The 24,338-nt window shown below is 47.3% G+C and overlaps 1 protein-coding gene across 1 annotated transcript in view; it reads right to left on the minus strand.

Annotated features, from left to right (window-relative positions):
- The window catches only part of TNFAIP6 (TNF alpha induced protein 6), a 396,535-nt gene extending 378,432 nt beyond the window's left edge, over positions 1 to 18,103 (minus strand). Inside the window, exon 1 of the mRNA XM_069616489.1 lies at positions 17,879 to 18,103. Within this exon, the coding sequence (XP_069472590.1) occupies positions 17,879 to 17,975 (97 nt within the window). The 5' untranslated portion in view covers positions 17,976 to 18,103. The remainder of the gene's footprint in view (positions 1 to 17,878) is intronic.
- Positions 18,104 to 24,338: the final 6,235 nt, after the last annotated feature.

Raw genomic sequence — 24,338 nt, forward strand, 5'->3', positions numbered from 1 at the left:
GTTTAGTATTAAAGTATTTGTTGTTTGTTCTCCCGGAAAAGGAGGAGTGTGGCGCTGCCCCTTGAAGGGACGCGCACGCGGCGCCGTGATGTTGCACGCCGCCGCGTGCAGTATAAATAAAGGGGGAGTTCCCGGCCACGCTAGTGCGACCGAGAAGCCCGAGCAGTACGGATGTCTCTGTGTGTGTCTGTATGTGCCTGAGGGCTTACGGGCATCGCGAGTGGGGGTCATGGGACACCCACAACACTCAGCATTCATCCAATTAGTTGTTGTTTCATTGGCCATGTGCTTTTCTGGCAAACCTGATTGGATGAATACAGACTGTGAGCTTGCATCCATTCAGGGTTTGTCTGACGCTACACTGTTAGGGTTCAGCAAAAACTGATTGGAAGAATGCTCAACAGAAAGGAAACATCTGTTGAAAGCATGGTGTTCTTAAACCATTGCGAAACACCCCCCACGCGGCCACGCTACGTTTTTTGGGCTACCCATGTAAATGCGAATCCTTTGAATGAATACTAAAAAATGAGAGAATCCATATTTGGCTGTAGGTGGAAAACTGTGCAACACATCTCCAGGTAAAGGCGTGAGAGGAGAACACCATGTTCAGGTGTGTATTGCCATTTTCCTTTACCCAATGGAAATCGTCATGACAAACGTCAGATTCAGGAATGAGATGGGGCCACGCGTACTCTTCTGCATTTCCGAAATATTTATGAGATCATGGCAGTCTTAGAAGTGCAGTACCCAAGGCAGTGACAGGAGCTAGCGGTGCTACACTGCACGGGGACTATGTTTTGGATAGTCCTAAAGTATGTACTCTCAAGTACACCACAGCACACCTAAGGGCACGACAAAATACTTCAAAGCTAACGGCAGCCTTTTTGGTGTTGACCGAATTTGGTTGAAAATACTGAATTTAAGAGTGAAATGACGAAAATCATGCTGATACAGTTAATTTTTAAAAATACATTCAAATTACACGCGTACAGCACACTAGGAACTTTTTTTGCATCATTTGTAACATGAACCTCTACGCCGAGGCCCATATTACCCTCAGCACCGTGCCCCACCCTCGAGACGTCCTGATCTCGTGCAGTGCATCATGACAATTTACCACCATTAAACTCCCATGTTTACGCCAACAACAGGAGCTGGACTGATTTCCTATTTATTTTATGTTAATTAACTGTTTTGCTTTTGAAAAGTGGTTAATACCTCAAGTGTCTGCTTCAAAGCACTGGACTGAGAAACAAATGGAGAAACAAAGAAAGCAGGAAAGACGACTATGGCAGAGAGAAATAATGATGCCGTTATGTTCTCACTGCCCATACACAGCTGCTTCTTCACACCTTTGGAAAAGTGACATGATCTGACCGAACCTGATAATTTGGGGCTTTTCATTGACACCTGAGGTCCCCCCTCCCCGCCCCCTGAAACGCTCCGGGGACCTGGCAGCCCCTATGCTGCCTTTACACAGCAACTCCGCTGTAAAGCCGACTGTGACAGCCAAGAGGTCGCAGCCCAACGCTGCCTGCAATCTTATATTAGTGAGTTTTGTAACTGGTTGGTGACATTGACAATAGGCTTGCATTGCCTTCACTATTGCGCAGGTGCCAGGAACCTCCGTCCTCTCAGGGCGTAGCTTATTGGAAGCAAGACGACGCTGAGCCACATAGGTTCGATCAGGAGTGGACTGGCCTACAGGGAGATTTCCCGGTGGGCCTCTGCATCCTGGGCCTCTTTTGTATGATAGTTCCACATTATCTAATAGGAAAAGCATGAGACTTGCTGAAAATGTGTCATATGGGGCCACTCTGAGCATTAGTTCCAGGGCCTCTTTTGGTCCCCAGTAATTATTTCCAGGGCCTCTTTTAGTTCCCAGTCCACCCCTAGGTTCGATCCACGGGTCCGCACTGAAAAACCTCTGGTGGGTATTAAGTGCCTTATAACTAAGCCATTATAATTATAATCAGTCATTGATTTCTCCGAGATTTCCTGGAGATCATCATTTTTTCCTGCCTTATTTATTCTTTGTGAAGGGCTTTACTATCACATTGTCACACTTTTTTGATTTCATTATTTATTTTTTGGGCTGTTTGTACAAGACACACCCCCGAGAAGGTGCAGCAGACTGTTTCCCTCGGGGTGGAAATCCCGCCCCGAGAGGTGTGGGCTACAGATGTACACTGAGCTTGGGGGGGGGGGGGGGCGGGGGTTCCAGTGTAGGGGTGATGGGTGGTCAGGGGATCCGGTGGTGATTAGCGTTAGTCGGTGGATAAACTAAACTGAAGTTACTGAAACCTCCTTTATATCGGGCATACACGTCACTCTATAAAAACGTTGTTTACGCTGTAAGTCATACACGTTCAGCGTGCGTTTCTGTTCACATCATCCGAGATGTTGGACTGACCCATGTGGCGCTGCAAGAATTTGCATTTTCATTTATATGAAAAGAATGTTTTTTTTTAATATTTTTGTTTAAATAAAAAGTAAACAAAGGGGACGCAAGAAACAGTAGAACATCTCACACTTTTTGGCACGGGTTTGACAGAGAGGAGACCTTTATTTCTTGGGCCTTTACTAATAGGAAGTCAATCTGATGCGGCTGAAGATCTGTAGAAGATTTCTCAGCCAGGAGATTCCTTTCCTGCTACATCTGTCCTCGCAAAGTTCCAAAAGCAGGATCTTTCTGGCGCCGGACTCGCCGAGTAACTTGAAAGCATTGTATTTTATGAGATGAACTATATATATAGCTATCACTTGGTCCTTGCTATCTTAAAAGATTTTGCAGAAACAAGGCCTTATAAAACTGGAAGATAGGCTTCTGGCAAAACAATAGATGTAACAAAAGGTTTGAAATAAAGCAAATGTTTAATACAAAAAAATAATAATGTTTCTGGTAGGCTCATTAAATGACATATATAGAAAAAAAACATTGCTAGATTTTAAAACTTTGGGTTAAATATACAAAGGTTACTATAAATATACAAAGGTTGCTATATATTGTGATCGTTTTTGAACGATTCACAAAAGAACATGGATTCACAGAAAAAAATGATGACGCATGGACAGGCGTTGATTGTGTTTCACCTTCCAAACCTGTGTGTAAGGTTACCCAAACCTCATTTCAAGCATACACACACACACATTGCTGTGAAACCTTATTGCCCCCATTAGGCCCAGAGAAGCTACACTCCTTTCCGTTGGGGGAATTGCTCTTTTAGGCCACGTGTAAATATACTCGAGATTGGATTCATTTGAGTTCTTGAGCATTTATGAGGCACTCTGTACATCAAAATGTGTTTCTAGGTGCCACAAGGCAACAAAGGGGGTTAAACGGAGGATATAAAACAATAACGGCCTTGTGATATTCAGATTGTGCAAGTGCAGAAAAAGTGCAGGAGGAGGTAGAGGAGTAGTGGGGGGATTCTGCAAGGGCATACAATGCAGGGCGGGGCAGGCAAGTGCTCATTGGGGGTTGTACCAAGGGCTAGGCGGCTGGGGGGAGGGGGCAAGTGCCAAGGAATGACAGGGGATGACCACCGTCTAAGTACAAGGGAGGGGTGGTCCAGGCTCGAGGGTGGGGGGATGCACATCCCGCCGGGCCGATCAGGGAAGGGGCCTAGGAGGGCAGTGCTGGTTAGGGGTGCTGGTGAAGACAGGTCAGGGAGGGCCTGGTGCTCTGTGAGATTCATAAGGGAACCAGGCCACCAGTCGCAGAGGCTGGAGGGGAAAATTAGCAAGGGAGGGGGAGTGGGAAGGAGGTAGAGAAGAGAAGAGACATGAGAAGCTTCCAGAACTTGAGGAGGTCCGGCTCAAGTCTGAGAGGGGCAGGGAGGCTATTCCAGAGAGAGGCACCTGCCGAAGAGAGGTGTTCAGGAGAGCAGTTTCTGTCCCTCTGGATGCTCTGAAGCTAGACTGGTGGCCGTGGAGACAGCCAACAGATTCAGTATGGCGGGTCAGTTGGGAGATGACCAGCTTCTCCAGGAGTATACCCAGGAAGGGGGTAGTGGAAATAGGGTGGTAATTAGCCAGGCAGGAGTGGTCTGCTGGCAGCTTTTTTAGGAAAGGGCGCACAAGGGAGTGCTTGAGGGAGAGTGGGAAAGAGCCAGTGGCAAGGGAATGGCTAAAGAAATCGGACAAGGCAGGAGCGAGAATGGAGATTTTGTCCTTGATAGTTCTGGAGGAGCAGGGGAGCACCTGTTTGGAGGAGACTTTGATAGAGCGGACAGATTTAGCAACCTCATCCGGTGCTATGGGAAAGAAGGAGGAGAGTATGGGGGGGGACACAGGGGGCCAAGGAGGCCTGAGAGTAGGTGGGGAAGAAGGGAGGGGGTAGAGGAAAATGAGGACAGGATGTCCTGTGTTTTGGTTATGAAATGGGAGGCCAGTGCAGTACAGAGGGCCTGGGATGGAAGAGGTGAGGTGGAGATGCAGAAGGATTGACAAGTTCCTTACAGATTCTGAAGATTTCAGCCATATTGTTGGTGGTCCCAGAGATGCAAGCTTGGATGTGGGCCCTCTTCTTGGAGTGTTTTGAGAGACAGTATTGCCTTTGGAGCAGGCGATAAGCCAGTTTGTCAGTGGATGTGTTTGAAGCTTGCAATTTCTCTTCAGCAACTTTGCTCTTTCATTTCAAGGAGGCTAGGTCTGAGTCATACCAGCTGTTACATTTGGAGGCTGGCTTCATACAGATCCTCATGACAGGGCAAGGGTGTCAAGGGTGTTGGAGATGGAGAGGCGACGATTAGCGAGCGCTGTGTCAATATGAGAGTCAATAGATAGGGTGGGAGGGGGGATGAAAGTGGTGGGAAAGGCAGCAGCGGACAATCAATTCATCAGTCGAATGACGGAGGAGACTGGAAGGTGGAGGCTTTGCCAGGGATCCCAAGAGCTTCAGATGAGAGGAGAGGAGGGAATGGTCAGACCAGGAAAGAGGAGTGGTGATAGGGTTAGAGATGGGGGATGTCCTTTGAGATGAGTGCATCCAAGATGGGTTCAGCTGAATGAGTCGGGCCAGAGGGAAGAATGGTGAAGGAGAGAAAGTTGCAGACGTTGCAGAAGAGTATAAGTGGCTGCTTTAGAGGAATTAAGATGAATGTTGAAATCACAGAGGAGTAGATGCTTGGAGGTAGAGGTTGTGAGAGAGGAGGTGAGGTCGACCCATTCAGAGATGAAGAGGGAAAGGGGCGAGGGGGCTGGTAGATGGTGGTGAGAGTAAGCGAGAAGGCAGGAGAGACATCAAGCCTGCAGACAAGGCATTCAAAGGAGGAATAGGATTGAGTCGGTATGATTGTAGCAGGGCCTCATTCAGGGAAGATCAAGGCCACTCTGTCTCAAGGCCCGTTGGGCCTGGGTTTGGAGAGAATCTTGTAGCCTTTGGGCAGAAGAGTGTCAAGAGCAGTGACAGAGCTGGCATTGAACCATGTCTTAGTGAGGGCAAGAACATTGAGGTCAAAGTCTTCAAGGAGGAGACAGATCGGAAGAGTGTTTACTGGCAGATTGAGCATTGAGTGTAGCTAAGTGAAGCTGATTTCCTCCTTTGATGGTTTTCCAAGGAGGTGTACATGGTGCACCCATCGGTGGTGGGAGGAAGCCAGGGGAGTGTCCGAGGTAGGAATGCCAGGAGAAGGAAGGAAGTAAATAAGGGCCAGAAGACGCTGCTTAAGAAGGAGGAGGCTGGGTGGAGAGCCCTGGGCCATGACAGTGCCATTCTGATAGACATTAGTGATGCAACTAGAGGATGGGAAGTGTGCCAATAGAACTTCCCATATGGTACCACCATTGATGGGGGAGGAAGAGAAAGGTTGGAGGATAGAGATTGTGTGAGGAGTCTATAGGTCACGAGAAGGGGCAACAAAGAGGATGCCAGTGATAGTCTGCCTGCAGAAAGCATTGACGTAGCTGTCAGCGATGGGTAGGCCTGGGTTGGAGACCAGGAGCAATTTCTTGAACTTCTGGATCTAACGAATGGCAACACACATCCAGTGACGTCATCCAGAGTGAACATGCATGAGGAAATCTGACATATGAATTTAATTGGACATTGCATTTTTCATGTTCACTGACAAAACCCAACTGACATAAACAGATCAGTGGGTTAATGAGCACAGCCTGAGAGGTAACGACCACTGGACTGGAAGACTCCAAATATCAGATACATAACTTGGCTTTTATAGAGCGCTTGGTACCACACCACTTTGCCAATTTATAGTGCTGCACATGACAGATGTTTTCAGTACCCTCTTTAGAGATATTCAATATATCAAGTTATTGAAAGGCTAAAACTTGAAACTGTGCCATGCAATTTTAATGAGAGACTCAATAGTGAGCTCTCAACTCATTAAGTTACCTGACCAGGTTTCTGGGGTATAACTACAAAATATTGCACCATCATTGCGAATTCGAACATGTATTCTTTAAAGCTCCATTTCACAACATATATATGTAGGGGGATGGGTTAAGTTGATAATAAATGTGGGGGTGAGATGATGAGAGGTTGCGGGGGTGGGAGGGAGCGATCCTCCCTGCGTATATATGCGGTGAAATGGGGTAAAAGAAAACAAGTCAGTATTTTCAGATTCACAGTATTTTTTTTCGATATTTTCACATAGATCCGTTTCTGGAGGTTGGTAGTCAGTGGCTCTAGTGGCAAATCCAATGAAGAAGCATTGCAGAACAACACCAGCCCTGTGCTTTATAATCGTCACTTTAGTTGCCTTCATGATGATTTGGGTATTTGTTCAATGTCTTCTCCTCAAAATCGTACCAGTCTTGATTCCCAAGTGCAGGACCTTACACCAGATCATATATCTAATATCCTAAACTCAATAAAGCTCCAAAGGACTGATTGTGCTCTCAGATATTTGGAACAAGCGTGTCCAATTCTATAGGTTCCCCTATCGACTAACCTTTATTGTGTTATTCTTAGACTTTGAGTTCTTCCTAATATTGCTTCAATCTGCCATTGTGCCGATTTTCAAAATAGGTGCCAGGGCTGAACCCGTATGTTACAGGCCTATCGCTCTGAGCAACATTTCCTTAAAAATCCTTTGCAAGTATATTCATGAAAAACATCTGTATTGGACTAACAGAAACCAAATTCTAACCAACACCCAATTGGGATCTTGTGAATTTTCGGAACCACGCAGCGTCTCCATCCATTGTTACTTGTTACTGGCGGGCACATACTATGGAATCAGCCATCACCACATTAACTTGGCCTGCATGGATTTGTCCACAGCCTTCGACTGTGTTGATCGGTCGCTACCCTGATCTGTCCTTACAGGATTGGGTGTTGACCATGAACTTCTCAGGTTTATTATAATGCTGCTTTACATGGGCCCTGAGGCTTATATACTTGATGGAAAAGGGGGATCATACAAACTGATTGCTTGACACACATGGCGTGCGTTAGAGTTTCACCATTGCTCTCCTTTTACATAATTTATGTCTCAATGGGTTAGAGGCTCACCTCACTGGTGCTACACCTGACATCCCAGTGGTGAGTGGAAGGCAGATTTTTTGTCTTGCTTACGCACATGATTTTTATTTTGAGGGTGAACACTGCTGGCAATGCAAGAACTGTTAGATGTTTACATATATTGTATGACCTCAAGGAAAACGGCTGTGAGTATTGACAATTTCCAAATATTTTGTAATCATAGAGTATAAAAAATTCCTGACTGTTACACTGAAAAGGATCCTCTATTAGTAGTTAGACATTTAAATTTGCTCGGAGTTCGAGTTGCAGTCTCCAATTTTTGGCATAAGCAAATTGAAGGTTTAGCAACAAGACTTACTCAATCCAATGGCACTTTACTATGATGTTCAGTACAGTACGATGGAGGCCCGGTGCCTACAGTCCTAAAGGTCTACAGGGGTAAACCTAGTGGTACGGCTAGATATGCGGCTAGTGTCTGGGCCAATTTCCAGATGGAGTTAATTGTAAAATCTGAGGAGACATTTCTAAGAAATGTTACTAGGATTGGAAGGCTCTTCAGGCTAATGAAATTGCTTTGAAACTTGCATGAGACAGACAGTCTTGAAACTTCAGCGGGCCCCACTTTTATGGTGTTCAATATGGTCCAATGGAAAAGCTAAAAAGTCTCTCAAGGTTCACAGCCTCACCCTCTGTGGGGTCACTTCCCAGTTCAGGGCCCACTTCTGAGCTTGTGCTAAAGGTAGTGTGGAAAGCCGACATTCTCCCTTCCAGTTTCCAGCACCACCATTCTGAGGTTGGGGGGGAGTATTGGTGTGGTGATGTCGTGGTTTCCTGCAAAAATCTCTTGTTGTGGGAGAAACACGGACACCAGTGGCAGAATGAGCATATCTTTAGTTTAGCCCTCGGTACAGAATGTTCTTTTTATACTCTTCAATGACATTTGCAGAAAGGTAACACATGTGGACCAGAATTCAGCAAGTTATAGGAAATGAGTTTCCAATACTTTAATTTTTTACTCTTAGTTCTACTACTTATTACAACCCTTTTCACAAATCCAGAACTGTTCATTTCACAATTTAAGCATGCTTCTTCATTTTCACCGGTTGGCTGTTGATCCTCTGCATTGTCCACAAGGCCTTCTGGGGCCTGGGGCCAAATTACCTTCAACTCTCCCTTCCTAAATATCTTCCTTCTCGAGCACTTCGCTCTTCCGCCTCAAACTCCCTCAGGGTCAGCCGCTTCTCCAAGCAACGAGTTGGGGGGAGATCTCTCTCCGCAGCAGGGGCCTCCCTCTGGAACAGCCTTCCTGCCTCCCTGAAACTTGAGGAGAACCATCTCCGGTTCCGGAAGCACCTCAAAACCTTCCTCTTTGCTTCTGCTTTCTCTCTCCCTCTCCCCTGCTAAATCACTGAAACTGTACTGAATCAGCAACTGGGCCACTCACCAATCTCGGTCCTTGGCCCAGCCACTCTCCCCTGCACTGCCTTCCTGGCAACCCCTGCACTGCGGGACTGTCTCTGTATCCCTACAGCCCCCCTTCCCAGCACTTGTCTGCTCTTATCTTGCACTTGCCACCAGCTGGCCCTTATTATTTATCTTGTTCACTACTAACCCTGTACTGCACTTTCCCCTCTCCCTTTCCCCCTTGCACTTTTCCCGTCCCCCCTACCCATGCACTTGCGCGATCTGAATGACACCTGGCCTAGTAGGATCGCTGTCGGTCTCCCCTTGTTCCCCCCTCCCTGCCTCGTCGCGCCTTGAAACACTTGTGTATAGGCGCGTTACAAATGCCATATCATATCATATCATATCATTGAGGACCTTGCCCAGAGGTCTGCAACCTTCATCTCTTCAGAGGTTTTTAGAGTACAACACTCACCAGCCCTAGCGGACGGAGTCAATGTGAAGGATCGTACTGGATATGGTCCAAAACATCTGGAAAGCCAAAGGTTGCAGGCCCCTGTAGGTATGCTGTAAAACAACCTAGAAGAGCATATTACATGGTGCGGTTCAGCTCCTGTGCGGGTGTGGAGGACCATGGGAAGTGCTTGCTCTGCTTAAAGAAGCAGATGCTCATCACATTATGTAATTAAACGCCCTAGAAGAACCTTGATGTCCAAAACAAATAGTTCAATTCTTTGATGTATTTATTCTTTTGGTATATATGGGCTCCCCCTTTGCATTTTCTGCTGCCTTAGGGGTGTGTACATCTATTGTTTACGTAAACACATTTACTGGGCCACTTTGGGGTATTTATCAGCATCATCAACTTCCAGAGCATGCACAGAAAAAGAGCGCCATGTTTCACACACTTTTGCACCAAATTCTCGGGAGGATAGCTCAGGGGCAACGTGCTCACCTTGGAAGCAAGATGACACGGAGCAACACAGGTTCGATCCCTGGGTCCGCCCTTAGAAACCTCTGGGTATTGAGCGCGTTACAAATAACATATCATACATTCAATGACTGGACATTCCGCCCCCCTTGAATTTAGTTACTTGGAAAACATAGAAGTCTCTGTACCACTAGCTTTTTTCACTTGAAACATTAAAGAAGTGCTGCTAACAATATACAATATCAGAGCAGGGTTGACAACGAAAGAAAAATATAAATGGCCACCACGCAAATGTTTTTCTAGAGTTTCCAAACTTCGCAGGAGGAAGACCATCAAGAGCTCGCAGATAAGTCACATGTGTTGTTATGTAACTGGGCTTTATATCGTCACTACTGCCACGTGAATGGTCTCTGGGAGCTCTGGCGGATCTGAAAGAGGTAGGTGGGTAAGGTTAGTGGGAAGAGCTACAGAATGCACGCCGGCTGTGCTGTTGAGTTGATCCTTGAAGTTTGGAAGCGCTTGGCTACTGTGTGTGGGTCGGTTTCTCGGTGTTCCGTGTTGAGGTCATGTGTTCCAGGTGGGAGCTTAGCATGCCTGTGGTGTTCGGAGCCACTAGTGGTGGTGGTATTGACATTGGTGGTAGAGGGGTAGAGTTCTGTTTGATGTCCTTTGGGAGGGATTTCAAACGCCTGTGTGTGTGAGTAGCTTAGTTCGCCTGCATATAGTGCGTCTCAGCATGAAAGATAGTGTAGGGAGGGTGTCAGGCAGAAGAACATAATGGGGCACAGACTGCCTGTATACCGTGCAGGAAAATATCAGCAAGTTCCCACCCCTCAACCCCCCAGCCTTCTTCTTGTCTAGAAGTTTAGGAAGGATACAACAGGCAATAATTAATTTAGGGCAACTGTGAATCATAGAGGGCAGTGTTGATCTAGGGTACCAGAGAACAAAACACAGTTGGCAGCAATTTATATAGGACAACCAAGTCATACAGAGGGGCAACAATCAAACCGGGTCAATAGTTAAGAACTCAAGACCCACCTCTTCAAGGAGTCTCTCTGCCTCAACCCCTAGGCCATCACATCGCCCCTCGCACCACCTGACTCGCTGGACGCCGCCTGCCCATCTCATCCCTGCCAGCCGGTACAGCTGTACCCCTCCTCTGTGCCCCTCTGTATCCCTCCCCTGCTCCCCCCCCGCTGTATATCTGTTCTGTTGTTACCTCTGAAAAGCACTCGGTTTTGCATCTGTACTGGTGTAAACCTCTGTAAAGCTTTATGTTGCTTCTCGAAGCGAGGTCCACGCTCAATAAATACCAAAATAATAATAAATTAATCACAGCGGGGGAGGGGGGGGCGGGGCAACACTTAATCGAGGACAATATTCAAGTACAGTTAGTGGGGCAAAACATGAATCTAGGGCAAAACAGGTGCACAGTGAGACAAAACACATCAAAAGCAAACAATCCATCCATTGGGGGCAACACTGATCTAGGATACTAGCGAGCAAAATACAATGGGGTGACAATTCACCGGGGGCAATCATCTCATACAGCGGGCAACCATTAATCTAGGCTCAGGGGTGACGGGAAATAATCGCGGGCCAACAATTCATACAATGGGGGCAACAATGAATCGAGGGCAAGCAAATCACGCAGTGGGGCAATAGCGAAGGTCGGACATCAGGGGTGAGATTACTGATGGGATCCCGGGCCGAAAATCCTAGCAGGGCGACGTGACCTACCTGGTCTTTAAGGGGTCTGGAGAAACACCGCTATTCTGTGCGGAAACCCTGCGACATTCCCTGTGGTTTTGAGCAGCACATCACAAGTGCACCCAGGTGAAGACCTGCTGCCTAGTACTGATTGACCCAAAGGTTTTTGTGATATCCTATTCGCTGTCCTATTTGATGTCCCACTAATATCCCAACAGTCCGGGGCCTTTCTCTTCGTAAGTGATCTTTGCCATCCATATTCGCATCTAAACTAAAATCTGCTTCTGGTGTGCCCATGCCACCCACTTGGCTATCCACCTGCCTGCCATCTGCTGGCTTGACACATGTGCTGTTGTTCCATGACCCCTCGCCCCCACCCCCCACACTGCTGCCGGGGTCCCACTTCCCTTGCGTTTGTTACTTAGACTCCTCCCTCCACTATAGACTCTATTCGAATAGACACTCACACGTCACTCTCTGCATTTTCCCTCTTGACAGCCAGGGAGTGCTCAGAGATGCCTTTGCTAACTGTTGCCATATGCGTTCCTGCTGCTATATACAAGACACAGAGGGAGCACGCCATGCTATAACCTATACAGACAGTGCGTGCCCCCTACAGACCATGACATATTCCACCCAAAGCAGGAGTGTGCAAGGAAACGGATACTTGCGTAGAAAGACATTTAACATGCGTGGCTATAAATCGCAGGGCGGCCAGAAGAAGGGGTGGTGCTAGAAACCAGCCTAAAGTATGCATTTCCCGCTCCCCCACTAAGAGGGCGGATTGCATGTCCCCCCTTCCACCCTGCGCCCCCTTGCTGATCTCGGAGCCTACATCTGCATCTCGTTTTAATCACGCCTCATTATTTGGTTCAAAACGTTACTTGGAGTTGCAAAATAAATACAAAAGTAGGCTTTGAGGAAAGGGCTGGCTCGCGCGGCCGTGTTCCCTCGCAATGCACAGATGCTCTCGTTGTGAACTTGCCAGAAGGAACTCCCTGGGCCCGGCTTCCGTTGTCTTGCTATAAACGGGAGATTCCAGCCGAACACTGCTTTGGGACCAATGGGTTCTAAAGAGTGATGACGTGTAGCTAACAGAAGCAGTGTTTTGTGCATGCCACCTCATGGAATCGTCTACATAAACTCTAAGCTGCAATTTTCAAGACTCACTTCTTGCCTGTATTTTGGGTGGCTAACGGCTTGTTTAACCTGTATCTCACCAATCTGTATGTTTTGGTTACTACCAGTTCACTGTCCAATCACTAAGAGTATCCTTACCCCTTCACTCCTCTGACCTATCCACCAGTTATCCTGCCCCACCCACTCCCATTGACCTCTTCCCACCATGCACTTCTCTGACCTACTCCTCTTCAGCGTCCCTTCTCCAGGAGTGGACTGGCCTATAGGGAACTCTGGCGATTTGCCAGTGGGCCTCTGCACCCTGGGCCTCTTTTGTGTGCTTTTTCCACATTTTCCCATAGGAAAATCAGTGGGTTTGCCGAAAATGTCTCATATGGGGCCACTTTGAAAATTATTTCCAGGGCCTCTTTTGGTCCCCAGTAATTATTTCCAGGGCCTCTTTTAGGTGCCAGTCCACCCTCGCCCTTCTCTATCTCTCACACGCGGTCTACCCACAACTTTCTGCCGTGCCCACCTGCTCTCCTGATCTACACTTCCCTATCTCCTAATCTCCCAATAAAAGTACCCTGGTCCTTCATCTCCCCCACACACTACCCACTCTAATCTTACTTATCCTGTCACTCAATCACTCTGCACCCTTGCCCTCAAGCCTTTTGCCACCTACTGACCTCATCCTGGGCCTCTGGAATGCAGAATTATAATTAAAATTAATTCTAATTGGTTATTTAAAACGTGCTCAATACCCAGAGGTTTCTAGGTGCAGCCCGGGGGTCGAACATGTGTTGCTCCACGCTTTCTTGCTTCTAAGGCAAACACGTTGCTCCTGAGCTATCCTCCCGAAACGACCATCTGACCTAAAACATCTAACATCACTGTCCACTTCAACTCCCACCACCCAAACTCCCTATGATGGCCATCACTGAAACCTGGATGGCCTCTGTGACACTGCACCACAGCTGCACTCCATACTGGCCTTGCTCATTTTTCTCGCTCGCCTCGATTCTCAAAAATAGCTGCTGGTGTTGGCCATATGATCAGGAAGGAAGCATCCACTCCACTTCCCTCCCTCTAACTTTACCGCCCTTCAACGTATGTCTGTTCGACATTTTGCTCCCAGCCCTTTCATTCTCCTCATCTATCACCCAACCCTCGCCCCTAACATCTTCTTCTCCGACCTAGACCTGCTACTTGAATCTTTTCTGGGGGATCTCCACCTGGCAATAATGGTTGAAATGAACCCCCACATCATCATGAACACTTCCCCAATACACATTGACTCCACTCTCTGCCTTACCACTTTCTTGCACCGGCACTTGTGGGAACTGCCTTGATCTCATCTTTCTCTCCTCCACCACCCACTCCTCGGCCTTTTCTATCACCTCCTCTCCCCCAATCGCTCATGTATTCACTTCAACCTCTCTACTCACACTTACCCATGTTTCAGCAATCACCAATTGAACATTCAAACCTGACACCAGGGCACCATACTTGGAACAGTATGCCCCTCCATGCCCACTCTAGTCCATGTGCCCACTCCATTGAACCATCATTCAGAGAGTTCAACAACACATTTGCCACCTCCTTTGACTACCACTATCCTGCTCATTCCCTTGCCCCTCTTGCTCACGCCCGCAACCATGGCTCACCAGAGCCATCCAACAGCTTAAGACATAAATGCACCTTTGCCTACGCCACTGAGGTAAAGACCACTTCCTCACTCTGCCCACTACCTATAAAGACTCTTTGCCATCACCACTGCTCCTGACTCTGCCAAATCATATTACTACACAGACCTTATACCATAACTTCACTCGTATTGTCTTGTGAGGATAGTTCAGGGGCAACATGCTCACCTTGGAAGCAAGACAACACCGAACACCACAGTTTCAATCCCTGGGTCTGCGCTTAGAAACCTCCGGGTATTAGGCACGTTATAAATAACCTATCATATCATATCAGGTAGCATCCTTGCAAACTTTCCACAACTTTCTAGGCCATGCTCCCCGCTCCAAAAATCTGATTGCTATCCACCTCTGGCTCAGTTGACAAATTCGCCCCATACTTCTCTGCCCAAATCAGAAAGATATGGAACACCTTGGCAACCCTCCTACCTCTGCTACCTCCTCTCACATCCTCTCTATCCCCTTATGCCCCCCTCTCCTCACTAGCCCACTTTTCCCCCTGCATCTTCCACCAAACTCTTACCTATCCTCTGGTCAGCGAACCCATCCTGTTCTCCTCTCAACACCTTTGTATCTTAAACTATTAAACACTGTGCACCTGTCACCTGCTCCCATCACTCCCCCTTCTTCCACCACTCCCTCCCCCACATGAATCTTCCATGCCTACTATTAAATAGCCACCATCATCCAGATAATCAAGGTACTCCCTACTCATCTTAAGAATGCCTCCTTCTACCAACCAGCCTCCCACATGCCCCCACTACTCCAAAGTCCTTGACTGTCTTGTCCTCACCGCATTACTAGCTGACATGAGGATCACTCATTATGTAACTCCCCCATTCCGGCGCAGACTCTCCATGAACAGCACTTACCCACATCTCCAACCACTGGTCATCTCCACATCTCCTCCATTTTATTCTACGTGATTTCTCTGTAGGCTTTGACAGTGTGGATCTCCGCTCACTACACGAGACCCTCTCTTCCCTTGGCTTCCCAGTCACTGTACTTAGCTGGGTGGCCTTTTATCTCTCTGACCATCCCGTATCCCTCCCATGACCCTCCAACACTTATCCCCCACACCACTTCCCATCTGTGTCCCCCAAGAATCTGTCCTTTGCCCACTTCTCTTCAGCTGTGCATTACCTCCCTGGGGAAACTCATCTCCTCCTTGAGCTTCCACTTGTGCTCTTTGACCGTGATATCCAGACCTTATTCTCCTTGCCCACCTCCACCCCTGGCATCTCCCGATGTAGCACCAGTTGCCTCTTAGACACCTGTTCTTGGATGGCTCTACCCCTCCTTATGCTAAACTCGTCCAATACGGAAAACACATACCTACCTGCCTCCAATGGTAATCCCATTCTCCCATTTCCTATCTACTCTCCTTCATTCCAGACACCCTCACACACCCACCCAAGGTTTGCAACCTCTGAGTCCTCTTGGAAAGCGACCTCATACTCCTACAGTTCATCCTGGCTGCTTCCATAGCTGCTAGAGTCAACCTCCTCTATATCAAGAAAATCCTTCCACACCTCACGCACTCCTTGACCAAAGCGATAATCACCCCTCTTGTCCTCAAGAAAACCTGAGAACCTCTCTATACTACGTGTTGATCTCGCAGTCTAAAGCTTGATCTCTCCCCTTACAAAGTCCTGGACTTTGCTACTTGAACCATGTACAATTTACCGCGATTCGCACCCACCTCTACACGCAGCAACCATGCTGAATTGCCCTCTCTGCAAAATCACTCCTGCTTCAAATTCCTGGTTCTTTCCCAAAAAGCCATTTATGGCCTTGCCCCCTAACCTGCTAAATGCATATCCCTGTACTCTCCCTCTTGTACTCGCTGCTCTCCCTGTTTCCTTAACCTCTCTGCCGCAATTCACCCATCACCCATCCCCTATCCCGCTTCCACCCTTTCTCCCTTCTTGTCCCTCACAGCTGAAATACCCTACACGGGACACCACAGCTCTACATTTGAAGTAAGAGTTTTAAACCAGACTCAGGTTCCTCTCTCCCCTCCCTCTACCTGACCCCAGTCCATGCCTCCCCTCTGACCCCACTTTTGTATTACAGTTGAATATGTGTATTAACACTTTCCATGCCATGAGGATCACCGGTTTGGGTCTATTTGACCTTAAACATTTGACCTAATCACATTTGATCGAATTTATTTGACCTTTTTTTCTGTCTAAAAGTTGGGGGATACCTCAGCACCGCACCCACTTCCCCTCAACCTAATCTATACCTTTACCCATCCTCATATATATATTTAATTTAATTTGACCAAAATAAATAGCGAAAAAATATTAGATCTAATGTATTAGGTCTAATGTTATTAGGTCAATTATGCTAATGCAAAATCACCGTGTATGTACATTTCTGTTTGTTTACTTGTTTAAGCCCCAGAGGTATGTCCCATTAACCCACCCCCTCACCAGAGAGTTACTGAAAGTCCAAGATCTTGTTAAGGGGCACTAGACAGGGAGTGCCTCCATCTCCTGCATCTACGTCATTCATGTTTGAAATGAAAACCATATTCAATAAGTAGACATTTTAAAAGGGGTGCAATTACTACTTTATGTGAAATATACAAGAATCAAATGAAACGGGTCAGCGCACGTCGGGCCAGGGACCGTGAAACCCCAGCCTGGCACGGCTGTCTCTCCCTTTCCCCATTAGAGCATGAGAAAATGCCCATCAACTGCCAACTAGCAAGACTCAACGAGCACGGATCTTATTCCGTACAGCATCTTCGACACAGGTCCCCAACAATGATATGATTGTTGCCAAAGGGGGGAGATGTGTTTCTTGTGTGTTGGTTTGAAGATAGGACACACACAGTTTAATCCTCAAGTTGAACATATTGTGTGATCCTGGGCAAATCAACCCCCTTTCCCCTCCCCCACGCAATGATCTGCTGCATAAAACAATAGTCAAGTTTCGTTATGTTCTAGCTTGTAGTTATTTGAAAGTTAATGTTCTACTTTTAAATGTCCCCAAGCAAGTTTAGATAATTCTGTCTTATGGCACAGACAGAGGCCACTGCCTAAACATGTTTCTTGAAGTACCTGCAGGCTCTAAAGAGAGGTATTCCTTTGAGGACGTCTGTTTAGCACTGCTCCTTGCCCTGCAGGTCCCCGGCGTACACCGAAGGTCGGGCACACCGGGGAATCTCCTGCAATTAAGGGCAGGACAGTCGTTCGCCCGGATTCACAGCGCCTGCTTGACTTGGTTGCATGCAGTCAAAGCACACAATAGGCTATCGCCTAGTGGAAACGGATGGGCCGAGATTCAAGAAAAACATATAAGACACTGTGACATCTCCACAGCACGGCATGAAACTCAAAACCTGAAGCACGGAACAGCGAGCAGAAACAGCCACACTCAGCAGGGGGTGCTTGGGTTTGGCTGCTGTTAAAAAAGCAGATCCGTGATCCAGGTAATGAGGCCATGAGATGCACTTCTTTTTACAGACCATATACACGCGCGCGCCTTTCACGAGGGGACACCCCTCGATTGTAGAGTCATCTACCTGCACCCCCTTATAAGTAGGCTCACCTAGCCAGATGGAGTTGTGCAGGACTCCGTTCTTGTACCCCCATCCTGATGCGAGGTCCCACTGCAGAGCGACGAGGAGGAGCGCGAGTGCTATCATCTCTGCCGCCGGAGAGGCTCGCGGGGGGAGTCCTCGGTGGGGGATCGGGAAGCGCAGCCTTCAGCAGTAAGACGCCCCCAGTAGCTGCCCAAGTGCTGTGCAACATCTGGGCTCCGGCTCATTTAAAGGGCTTTTTTTCTGCGGTGATGTCAGCGCGCCGGGTCCAATTGCGCTGCAGCTGGAACATTTCCCAAGTATAGGTCGCGAAATGAATGAGACTTACCGTCATGTCCTGCTAAGTCCACACATATCCGGGGGGGGGGGGGGGTTACGGCCGCATAACCATAACCTCATGCAGGACCGGGGGAAAGTCACGTGGTCATTACTAGAGAAACCTGGCAGAATGACCGCCTTTTCATTTTCCTGCTCTCAAGTGGGCTGATGGAATCAAGCACAAAAGCAAATCACAGCCAAGTTCCAGGCTGAAGTATCCAATATTTGTATTTGTATTTTATTGATTTTTATATAGTGCTTTATACCAAAGCGCTTCACAGAGAAACAGTGGGCCAATAGCAATCAAACAGGAGACTGAAGTAAGTGACATTTTAGGGAGGAGCGAAAAAGAGAGTAAGAGGTTATGATAGTGGAAGGAGGTTCCAGTGGAGAGGGGCCAGAAGTTGAAAACTAGATTGTGCACAAGGGGCATGAGGAACAGTAAGTAAGAAGAGTCGAGCAGAGCAGAGAAGGAGAATAAAATAAAAGGAGAGAAGCAAGGTAATCAGGGGCACGGCCATATAAACAGAGGAAATAGAATTGCAGCTTGAGAATGAAAGGCGAGCCACCCAAGAGATTCAAGAGAAGAGGAGATGGACTCACGATAGGATAATAAGCAAAGCGAGCGGATGGAGGAGTGATACAATGATTTGAGTGGAGCTAAGCGAGAGAGAGAAAGACCAAAGAGGAGAACAAAGCAGTAAACAAGTCGAGAAAAAATTAGGGAAGAAACTAAGAGCTTAGTGGCGTGAAAAGAGAGAAAGGGACAATTGGCACCAGCTTTCGGGCACCTGAAGTCATTGGGGTTCTAAGGTTCAAGCGGTACCTCCATTTCATGTTTTACATTCTGGCAGAACCAAGTATTATCATCATCATTCTTATTATTGTTATTAGGTTTTTCTATAGTGCTTCATGTCGGATTCCTGCTGCTTCTAAGGGCTGCTATGGCTGTTATTATTATTGGCTCAAATAGTTCAATTGGTTTTTTCCTCACAAGTTATAAAAGCTACAATGCAGTTGATAAAACCACCCACCGACCCTCTCCCACAGTGTCTCATATGCTAATACAATTCTAAAAATCTACTCAAAATAACTGATTTCAATTGTTACGCAAAAGACTGAACAGTGTCAGAAGCTAAGACATACTTGATGCATCACTCTCTCTGACTCGCCAAGTGAACGCTATACCCTCGTCATCAGCCGACACGACTAAATTGATCAATGCAGCAAGATCTTTTCTCTCGACAAATAGCTGCCTAACAATTGCACGGGCTGTGGTAGGTTCTAGACTAGACTACTGCACATCTCTTAGCTGGCACATCAGCGCACAACCTGCAGAAACTACAGACGATCCAAAATATTGCCCTTTCGAGATGCATTAAACATCCCTAAAACACAACACATCTCCGGCACCCGCAGGACTGCTCATTGACAACACATCTCCAGCACCCGCAGGACTGCTCATTGGCTCCCAATCCAAGAGGGGATCATGTTCAAGACCTTATCAATCACCCACAAATGCATCTCTAAATCTGCCCCACCCTATCTGACCCAAATAATCATCTCCAAGTCCCTCTCATCTAGACCGACCAGAACAACATACACCCACAGACTAGCCCAGCCTAAAGTGAAATGGCCCAAAGCTGGAGGTGCCAGTTTTCCATCCATTGCAGCTAAACAATGGAACTCCCTTTCGCTCACGCTGAGAGCAGAATAATCGGTTTTCCAGAAGGCCCTTAAACCTGGCTATTTCACAAAGTATAACTCCCACCCTTGGCACAACCTCTTCTATACCTTATGAACCCTGAGCTCTGCTTAAGCTCCTGCCCGTGAATACTGATCTTGGCCAGCTCTGCCTCCATGTATCCCAGCATGACTCACTAGGATGTGATGTATTTATTCGGTATGTATGTATGTAATACCTATGTGCCTGCGAACCATCTATCACTAAATGTAACTGGTACCTGTAACAGCATTTCGTGCCCTCAGGTTTTTGTGCGCTTTATAAATGGATATATAAATAAATACTGAAGAAAATATACAAAGGTTTACTTTCGTAGACTACACAATAGATTTGATTACTGGGTGTATGAGAACATCATCAACAAATTGTATATAAAACAATCTAACAAACACTGTTTCAATGGATATTTATAAATCATGTTTTTTTCATTGTGAGACTGTAGTTTTTTTTGTATCATTAAAGCCACAAGGAAAGGACCCCGGAAGGGGGACAGCGAACCCTCACCTCTGCTGAAACCTTTCCAGAGAGAAATGGCAAAAATAAAAGATTGCGACCTGAGCTTTTCTGACCTCGCATCCATGGACCCTGTGACCAGAGGTGAGAAACTGACAATGTTGGGGAGTGAGGAGGAGACCAGGAAAAATAGGCCCATGAAAACAAGACAGGTTACAGGACGCCCCACCAAATGGGGCGAGAAATGAGAGCTATGCCAAGGGGACGTGACACAGCAGATGAAAACCTGTGCATACTTGGAAGAGGTGCCACAGTGGCAGCGCCTGATAAATCCTGGTGGAGAAAGAACCCAGAGTGTGCTGTGAGCAGGAGGCACTCTTACTTTGGTTGGGCGGGTGGGCTCAGTTGCAGACTAAACCAGTGAACACAAGTTGTTAGTTGGGTTCTGAGGCCTGGAGGCCACTGTGGGAATACAGCAGCACATCTAGAATTGAGCATTGACCGTGGAGAAAGGGATGCTGGAGACACTGAGTCATTGTAAGAGTTTATGCGATTCATAGCCGGAGAGCAGAGCAGTGTGTGGGGAGAGACATCCTGGAGGTAGGAGCACACGAGTTGGGCCTGATGATAACATGCTGAAAATTCAGTAGAAGTATTGAATAAAGACAGTGAGAGAAGGAGGGTTCTCACATGGAATAATGACAGTCAAAGCCCATGTACCAATATTTGAATATAGAACAGTAGAGAAGGAGAGCTCTTTAACTGAATTCTGGGAACTATAGTTCAACTCCAAAAGTCTCCAAAAAAGACTATGGGCCTCATTACACGGATGGCGGTGAACCATGGCGCTATTAGCGCCATGGTTCATGCCGGTAAAATACAGGCACCGCCTTGGCGGAAAGGGGAATTACCGCCCCATTCCAAGGTTGGAGGGGCGGTAATTCCCCCTCCACCATTGCCCTTCCCCATTCCCATTTTTGCCCCAAAGGGCTCAATGGGAATGGGGAAGGCGCTAATTACGGTACCGCAAATTGCGGTACCGTAATTAGCTCCCTGGGTCCCTTTGCGGGTTGGTTTTTAACGCCTGCAAAAAGCAGGCGTTAAATCCCCCAACCCGCAAAGGGACCTCGTAGTAAGGCGGTAAGGATTTACCGGTACCAGTATTTTACCGGTGCCGGTAAATCCTTACCGCCATCCGTGTAATGAGGCCCAATGAGAGAAGAGGAGTTTTGGCACTGCATTGTATGTATTGTCATTTTGAGGAATTCGACTGCCCGCAAGGTGGGCGTGCGCTCGACTGGGCTTTTTTGACATTTTTAATTAAATGGGATGATGGTAGACTGACCTCAGGAGAATGTGTGGGGCTAATCCACACACATTTTCCTATGCCCACACCATGACAAAAGCATAGACTTGTGTACTCCAGGCTGGACACCGCCTACAGTAACCATCTGCCCCTGTCATATTTAGTTGGAATGTGACAGCTGAGGAGGACACAATGTCATCTGAGAAAGGGGGAGACCAAACCTTCCCCCTGCCATGGTCAGCCTGATTAACTGACAAAGGCTCCATTGATCTGCCCTGCTCTTTTGTTAGGCCTTGCAGCTGGTGGCAGCGATTATCATACCAACAGGGGGTACTTCAAACAATCCCACACGGGGCATGGCTGCAGAGGATAACAAAGGAGGCAGGAAACCCAACAAGCTTTCATATGCAACTGTTTCAACCTGAAGCTAGCTCCCACCTCTCAGTTTCGATGGCAGTGAACTGTTATGTCTACGTCTGTTGTTTACAGTAGGCCACCCCGATAGGGGGACGCCATTTATAAGGTACGAGAATGTGGTTTACAGGAGCCAGAGAGTCTGGTCTCTCAGCTGCTTCAAGGGAGACCTCCTGCTTTAACAGGGACCACACAGGGAGGACCATAAACCAGTGAGACCTTTTGAACACACTAGACATGAAGATGGGTGGGACTTAGTAGCACAAGGGAGTGAGCCCATAACCCTTTCGTTTGAAAGAAGGATTCTGCCATATTAGTTATGGGGCACACTTTGTTCCTGTTTTCACCCCTTTACCTTTACTTTTGCAAAGTACTCTGGGTATGACCTCACGCATACAGAAGATTGTTGGCAGAGACCCCAGGATTGGTTCACTAAGGTAGGCTTAGCCTACACCAATCACTGTGACCCGCTTGGCAGATCATCTAAAGACTTCACCAGAAGTAACAAAGAAGAACTGAACCTTGGACCCTGGCTAAAGGTACAGTCTGCCTTACATCTTTCGCCAGTGACGGAGGCAGGATATCCAAAGAGGGAAGCAAGAGCCCTCCCCTAAACATCTCCCAGGGAACAGACAGCGATACAGAACTCAGAAGACCCTCCAGCCGCTCCAGAACTGGTACCAATCCGGCACACAGCGCCGGATTGGCCCTGCTAGGTTCTGCAGCAAGCTTCCTGGACAGGAGGTGCCAGAAGGTCTCTACACCTACAACCATGGACAAGGCAGCTGCCTGCAACACATTCCACAGGACAACACAAGCCCATTGAAGAAGCTGGGAGAAGTGTACGACGAGCACCTACCAACGTCCGCCTTAAAGGAAATTCTTGAGCCAGTCAAGTCCCTCGATCCACAACTGACTGTAACGCTGACCTCTGTCAAGCCGCAATCGCTTAACTACATCAGAGTAGACCAGTGCTTCAGAACTGCCGATCAGCACTGAGACAACGATTCCTGACCCTGAGCCGCTGTGTAGGCCAGCCTGCAACCATTCATCCAGCTTCACTCGTCTAGCCGTCTGATACATATAGCTGACTCCCATCTTGAACTCTGTCACAGAAGCCTGTCAAGCGCCCTGAAGCCGACTCGACCCTGTCGAGCACCAAGAACACCTACAGCAAAAGGTATATTGTGGCTCTATCCCCATGGTCCTTCCAAGAAGGCCTCTGCTCCCTTTGTGCTGAAGCCAAGAAACCTTAACAAACTGTTGTGGTTATTAACCATACCAACTACACTCCTGTCAGTATGCAGAGCGCATCCCTTTCATTCTTTGAAACTGTCTGTCCTCTGCATTCCCTTACAGGTTGGGTTGTATTTATTAATGTTGTTAGATTTTCTGTTGTGATTGATAAAGAAGATATTTTTAATACAACCTTGACTGGACATTCCTTTTATCATTGGCTAATAATTGTATTTTCGCTGTGTTGCAACTAACCAATGATTCACGATATTTAGGAGATAAGCCTGCCATTCCGTCCACTTTACCAAAATTGGACAAGGGTGTTTATAATTTGCTTGTTATTCCAATCTGTTCGGATCCCTTCTGGTGTACTAGAGGTGTGCGGCTGACTGATGGTTTAGACACCGAGATTCACCCCTGGACCACTGGTGCCCCGGAAATTGATTTGTCACAGTCATCCATGTACCAAAGCATTCAACAAAGTCTATGAGAAAATGGAAACTCAGACACTGAATTCTGGGAGACCGGAAGCGCACAAGTAACGATCATCTTGGCACAATTAAAAAAATGCTTTTGAAAAACGAAAAAAGTACTTGTACACAGAAATGATACCAGTTTATATGGACTTCTTTCATTGGTTTACCGCAGGTGAAGGATAATGGTGCCATAACATTGACGATATGCCCTTCTCAAGCCATCCCACTTCGAGGACACCACCTCAATCCACATCTCCCTCTTCATTATCCTGACACTCTACTCTCCTAACTCCTACCTATTCTCTCCCGTTCTGCCTTCCTCAACAGCCATCGCGCTCTCTCACCTGCTTTTTCACTCCGCATTTTGCTTCTCTACCTCTCTTTCTTTCCTTTCTTCACACCTTTTTTCCTGCCCTTTTTCTCTTCTTCGCTGCTTTCTTTTGACATCTTCACTGCATCTATCCCATGCAATCCTACCGCTTTCCCCCTCTCCTCGTCCTCACTTTCTCCCCTTGCTTCCC

Source organism: Ambystoma mexicanum, chromosome 9 (assembly GCF_040938575.1).
Source record: "Ambystoma mexicanum isolate Mex_15411 chromosome 9, UKY_AmexF1_1, whole genome shotgun sequence".
Classification (NCBI taxonomy): domain Eukaryota; kingdom Metazoa; phylum Chordata; class Amphibia; order Caudata; family Ambystomatidae; genus Ambystoma; species Ambystoma mexicanum.